The sequence below is a fragment of the Dendroctonus ponderosae genome, unplaced genomic scaffold, assembly GCF_020466585.1.
Source record: "Dendroctonus ponderosae isolate FM_Combo_2020 unplaced genomic scaffold, Dpon_F_20191213v2 Dpon_F_20191213_5, whole genome shotgun sequence".
NCBI lineage: Eukaryota > Metazoa > Arthropoda > Insecta > Coleoptera > Curculionidae > Dendroctonus > Dendroctonus ponderosae.
This window is the reverse complement of record NW_026018715.1, coordinates 406,459-413,371: the sequence shown is the minus strand read 5'-3', so window position 1 is coordinate 413,371 and position 6,913 is coordinate 406,459. Positions and strand designations below refer to the sequence as shown.

General features: G+C 50.1%; 1 protein-coding gene across 1 annotated transcript; it reads right to left on the bottom strand.

The window, feature by feature from the left end:
- Positions 1-616: 616 nt before the first annotated feature.
- Positions 617-3,082, bottom strand: LOC109545618 (probable RNA-directed DNA polymerase from transposon X-element). The gene has a single exon (XM_048666760.1). It carries the CDS (start codon positions 3,080-3,082, stop codon positions 617-619), a length of 2,466 nt encoding a protein of 821 aa, XP_048522717.1.
- Positions 3,083-6,913: the final 3,831 nt, after the last annotated feature.

Sequence of the window (6,913 nt, the reverse complement as noted above, 5' to 3'; positions counted from 1 at the left end):
CTTGCGGCAGCCCCCCTAGCTGATGCCTTTGGGCCATATTCAAACCACTCTCCAGCAAAACCACATGCCAAGCAAACGAGCCAAGAAAGAAAGCACCGAGAGAAAACCCCCAGGCCTCAAGTCTAGTCCGACATCTTCCACTTTCTTGTCACGTCAAAATAGGAGACAGCAACCACACCGATGACCTTTATTTTATATAACCAAAAATGCAACTGCAAAATACAAACAATAAAATAGTTATAAAACCAGCTACAACTCGCAGACCTCGAGTCAACTTATTAACTATGCCTACCCAGCTATCCTAACCTAAGTGAAAACAGCAACGCCAAATGACCTACACAAACGTAGATCACTTGACGCGCATGACCTACCCTACTTACAGCTAGCAAAGTTGGGCCAGGAATCCGGAAACAGTCACAGATAACCTGACCTGTAAAGTATTAGTCTAGAGTAAAGGCTTAATCTTAACGTACTAAATCTGCGTTGCGTAAATTAAGCACTCCACAACACAAAGTCTTACATGGTGAATTGTTTTAGCAAAAGAACGACCGACGATTACATGTTAACATCCCGATATTCTAGGCAGCGCCAATCATGTTTTATAGCGGCCATGACGCTATTCAAAATCATCATCACTGACTACTACTTCTGCAAATTCTTCAAACCTTTTAACCATATCCTCATCCCTTCGCCCATTCATTCCTCTCAAGCGCCAGCGGGGAGTCTCGGGATCAAAACACTCCCGAGCGGCTTCCCTGACTGGTTTCATGCACACGGTCCTGACATGCTGAGCCGTCTCAGCGCCAAGACCACATTCGCACTCACCACCGTTCCGGATTTTAAATCTGGCAAGGTAGGCACGGAAATTTCCATGCCCCGTTGCTAACTGCAGTGCTTTCTTGCTCATACCAAGCATTCCCTTTCCGACCATATCACACACTTCAAACAATTCTCGCCCTTTGCTACTGTTTCTCCACAGTCTCAGCCATTCTTCCATAACCCAGGACCTCATCAGGCTCCTAACCTGCCTCTTGGTGATTGTGGCCACCATTTCAGTACCAGGAGTTCCCCATAGCGCGCCACTGGCGATTTTGTCGGCAGCGACCGCGCCAGCAGAACCCCTGCGATCCTCCCAGTAGATCGAGACTCTGATGCCACTGTCCCTTAAATCATGCAGTAGCCTCTGTGTTGTCACCACCGCCATTGACCGAGACTCATAATCCTCGAGAGCAGCGATGGCCTGCCGAGAATCTGACCTTACTACCGCACCTTCCCGCTCTTTGCACAGAGAGCGCAGAATCCCAAGAGCCTTTCCAATGGCCGCAACCTCCATACTTGTTGGATCCTTTCCGCCCCACTCAACCCATTCATCCCTGACTTCTTCTCCCGTAGTCGTACCCACACACCAAACCCCAATCGCTCCCTTTTCCCCTTCAACCGAGGCATCACACCAAACCTGCCAGTCCACCTCCTCCACGTGAGGAGACTCACCACAAGCAACTTCTGTTATCCTCTGGTGCGGGGGAACTCGCTCAGATTCCTTTGCCCTTCCTTCGTTCACTCTGCAATCGTACTCAATATAGAACTTACTCCTACCCACACACTCCAGCCACACCGGGGGTGAGCCGAACACCACCTGCAGGGCTTCCGTAGAGGTCGTCTGGTACACCCTTCCCATGCCCAGGAGCAGAAGCCTGTGAGATGCCTCTAACTGCTTCTTGACTCTTGAGTCGAGCGCCTTTCCCCCCCATATCTCGCTTGCATACAGAATTGCGCTTTTCACGGCCCTTTCATACATCAACCACACAACCTCCTTCGCTGCCAGGCTTCTGTTCCTCAGAATTCCTTTGATTTTCACGCACACCGTACCAACTTTCACTCGAACACTCTTGGCATGTTCCAGGAAGAGCAATTTGGCGTCCAGTATCACTCCTAGATAGGTAACCACTGCAGATGGAATTATCCGCAAGTTGCCCGCAGTAAGGACCGGAGGCCGAATTTTGCCCCTGGCCGGCAGAAACAACGCCTCGGTCTTCCCCGCGCTATACTGCACAGCCACATCCTTTGCCCAGACATTAAGCTCTTCCCAGACCATCCTAAACATGCACTCTAATTTCTTTGCTGACTCGGCCCTGAACAGCAGCACCTGATCATCAGCGTACGCCTGAGCCGTCAGCATTCGCACACCCACATTTGTACCTAGCCCTTTTCCTCGATACTTATTCATACTACTTTGTTCAATCCGATCAATCACGCGAAACCATCCTTCCATAACCATTAGCCATAAAGTGGGGCCTAAGCTAGATCCCTGCGGACACCCTTTCCCAATTGACCGAATCACACTACCACTTTGGACAAACCTGTTTCTCATGAAACTCCAACACATCTTTATGAAACCCTTGTCTATTCCAGCCCTTTCCAGCTCCTGACTCACCACCGGTGCCCATGCCATATTGAAGGCGTTACTAATATCCAGCAGCACCAACAATTGATGCTTACCAGCCTCCCTGCCCTCCTTGATCTGCCCTGCCAATTTTGCCACAGCGTCCACCGTGCCAACACCCTTTCGAAAACCAAATTGTCTATAATCCAGACCGGCTGCAGACTCAAGGCGACATTGTAGTCTCCTGTTTAAGATCTTATCAAAGAGCCTTCCAGAAACTGGCATCAGACTGATGGGACGCACTCCCCCAGCACCTTTGGGTAACCASACCATTTTGGCTCGCTTCCATACAAGCGGGAAATATGAAAATTGTAGGCATTGTCCATACATGCTTTTTATGTCATTCGCTCTTTCTTCACATACATACTTCCAAAAGCTGACCGACATGCCAACAGCTCCTGAGGCTTTGTTGTTTCGCATCCTACACAACGCCTCCCGAAGCTCTTCCTCCCCTAGCTTATCGCAACATTCACCCCTTCTATTCCAATAATCATCCATACTCTCCAAAATTTCACCCTCCCTCTCACTCAACTCCGGATGATATTTGTTAATCAGGAAGGCATCCCTCTCCTGTCCGTTCAAGATTTTCCCATTGTTATCAACAACGGGAATTTGCCGTGAGACCCCTTTGCCTTTCATTATACGCCACACTTTATCCCATGGATTGTCCTCGCATATACTTTCGCACTCCCTTTCAGCCCACTCCAACCTTTTTCGCGCGATCAGCTTCTTGAAGACACGTCTCTGGCTTCTATATATGTTACGTGGCATTACCTGTAGGTCTTCCGACAAAAGTTGTTTTGCCTTTTGCCAGCTTTCCCGTGCCCTATTCACACGCCTTCTTTGCAGCTGCAATTCCTTGTCCCACCACTCACTCATGCTTGCCTCCACTACTCTCACCCTCTTTATACATCTCCTACCAACACCACCAACCTCATTCAAAAACCTTTCAATCTCCGCCTCGAGTAAAGCTCTAATGCTTAGCCCCAGCCCGAAGGCAGGGACCCCCATCAGCTCCTTCCCCAACCGGAGTCTATCCGTGTTTTCAAAATCTTCCACCCAACGAAAACCTCTTCTCTTGACCTTATCTACCTTAACCCCAAATCTTACATACCGGTGATCACTGAGCGTCTCCTTGTCAATGACTTTCCAACCTACAACCTCAACACCGGAGGTAAATGTGAGGTCAATCCAGCTCTAGTGGACTGGAAGGTTGCCAATCCCCGCTCGTTTTCGAGCTTGAACCCCTCCCTAACAGCCCACTCGAGTAAGGCAGTCCCCCTAGTATCACTCTCCTGACCCCCCCAAACCTCGTGCTTGGCATTGAAATCTCCTGCTAACACGACCCGGTCCAGTGTCCTCAAACTATTCTTGATGGTTTCCAACCTGTTGTTCCTGCAGCCCCCAGGCTCATCATACAGGGCTACCACAGTAATTTCACGCCTGTCACCCGCAGTCTCGATGGCAACTCCAACTGTGTTATCCCCAGAAAAGGTAGAGACTAACCTGGAACAAATGCCCTTCCGGACCAGGATCTTGGCCTTGCCGCCACCAAACAAACGAAAACCTTTCCATGTACTCATCCAAGGGTACGGCTCAGTAATCACCACCACATCCACCCCCTGTTCCACAACAAACCTCTCACACAACACACACGCTTCCTTTCCACGCCCTGCGTTCCATTGCAGAAAACTCAGGCAACTATTCATGTGTACATGGTACCCGCCTTCTGTTGCTCCCTCTTGCGAAGGCGTACCGGACACTTATCGTCCCAGGCCCTGTGTCTCCTCTGCGTGAGGCCAGCTTTCCTGCAATTTATGCATTCCAGTTCCCCACTGTCGTCACATTCCCTGGTCTCATGTTCCCCAGCACAATTTGCGCATGCCGGCGGCTCCTTGCAGACCGCGCGAGTATGACCATACAGGCAACAACGCCTGCAAATGGCTACATCCTCACACTCGTCAACATAATGCAGCTCCAGCCCGAAACACACCCTTCCAGCCTGGACCACTTCCCTGAACACGCTAGGATCCGCCTCGATGCCGATGCTTTCCCGAAAGGGAGCTCGTGACCCTCTCCTGAAAAGCACCCGCATCGGTGCCTGCCCCCCTTTCACACCTGCGACTTTTTCCTTTATGCCCAAATTCTCCTGCACCAACGTAGAAATAATGTAATCATTGTTCATACCCCTCTGTATGGCTCTGAGCATAAAGATTGGCCTCCTCCTCGGCCCTCCATCCATATTGGCTACTCCCTTGTCATTAAGAGCTGCCCGCACCTCCTCCTTCTGCTGCCCATCCTTGCACTTTAATACAACCCCCCCATCCCTCAGTTTTACGACTCTTTGAAAACCGCTGGTTCGGCCCTGGGTTACTAGCTCCCTGACACAATCCAACGCCGATCCTTCAGCCATAGCCGGCACCTTGACCTCAAACTCCTCCACAGGTGGAGGAGTCTTCCAGCCGTCCTTGCTGACCGCCTTGCTGCCTCCCGAAAAAACCGCTTTCGCGTAAGACTTCTTCTTTTTATGACGCCGAATCTCTAGAAAGCCTTCCTAATTGTCACCTTCTGCCCCCGACGTGAAAATCCACCCACTTTCCGCTCCGGACTGATTCAGTTTCACTGCCTTGCTGGCTATGGGTGCCGACCTATTCAGTGTCCCAGGTACAGTTTTCAACTTGGCCGCATAACTCAGCCGATCCTGCACCGAGAAGGGAGCACCTGGCTTTTGCACCGACTTAACCGGCTCCAACACAATCGATTTAAGAGCAGCAAATTCAGCCTTCAATCCGTCGACCACGCCGCAAATTTTCTCAAGCATGTCCGTACAACATCCATTCTGAACCCCACTCTCACCCTCAACCTCGCTCGACTTCAACACCAGATTATAATTACTACACAATTCCTCAAATATGACCTGAATATTGTCACCCGCCATAATTAGAGCCTCTCTATCTCCTGCCCTAATTGGCGACTGCCTAGAGATGGCTACCTTTATCGCACTGCGGCTCTCCGCAATAACCCTACCCATACGCCTAATAAAATCATCACCATGCACGCTATAACTATTTTCACTTGCCGACATAATATCATCTTCTTGGCTGCTACTCTCATGGGCCTCACGTTCATGTCGACCCAGAGACCTGCTGCCGCTCTCATGGGCCTCACGTTCCTGTCGACCCAGAACTTTTCCTTTCGAGTCCGTCCTCGGACGCTTCGCACCTCCCAACTCAGGGCTCTCCATGACCCTGTCGTCCGAAGATGTCGACCGTGTCACTTGAGAGTCGACCGGCGACCTCAAAATTCTATCCCGCCGCACAAAACCACCCTCTCCCCCGGATTCCGACCCACTATCCATCATAATGTCAGTCACGACGGCCCTGCCTTTGCCCTGCCGATCGCGCTTACTCATGCTGCATGCACAGCTTCAGGGGCTCCAAGACACACGAACACAAAAACGAACACGAAAAAAAAAAAATGTAGGGGCGATGCCGCCGAACACAAAACCCTTTGAGGTGACCCCGCTCCGACGCACTGTTTCGCCGCTAGAGCGCGACGAAAATGTGTCAAAGGAGAAGTGTAGCCCTTCCTCGTACGAACACAAGGACACCACTTCCACCTCTGTAACACCTGTTGTTACTCGTCAAAATCCAAAAAACTATTTGCCACCGAGTATCGGTAGGGGCGATGTCGCCGTGCACAAAATTCTTTGTGACGCCACACTTCCGACGCACCGTTTGTCCGCTACTCTCCGATAACTATATACCGACCGATTGATGTCGCGCACTTCCTTCCGCGCACGCAGCGATCAGTCTCGCACTCCTAAATACCTAATTTAAGCAAAAATAGTAAAAACACAATATCACCAAACAATTACAAACAAGAAAGGTCCATCAGCGTGCAAAAAAAGAAAAAATAAGTCCAAACTCCAAATCAACAAATCAACTGAGGAAATTACCAAATTTCCCCCTTGCCGAAAAGAAAACAAAAAATTCCTGCAAAGGAAAAAATGTCACAGCGGCAACGTCGCACTTTGCAACCGACCAAACAAAAGTTCACATTGGCACTGCCGCCTAGCCGAAGGGTCGAGCGATCTCGAAAAAAGGTCGGATCACCGACCCGAGCAGGTAGAAAAAGCCGCCGATAAGGTCCGTTACCCGAACTTTTCCTCTCAATAATTATGCAATTTCTCTAACCTTAAGTCTCTGTAGCTGCTAATCCTTTTGCCCTATCTTCACAAAACAAAAACACAACAATACAGAAAAATGCACTCTCTCCGCACATACCACCCACAAAAGAGTCCGACTATTTTCCGCGGAAATACCGCCAAAAAACTGTGTCACAAACGAGAGCGCCCGATAATGCGACCGTTCTCGATGACTACTTATGCCGAACTGGGGTCGTTGTGACAGCCGTTTCGACCGGTTTCGTTTGCGCGGTCGCAGTTGGCGACTTCATGGTTATAAAATT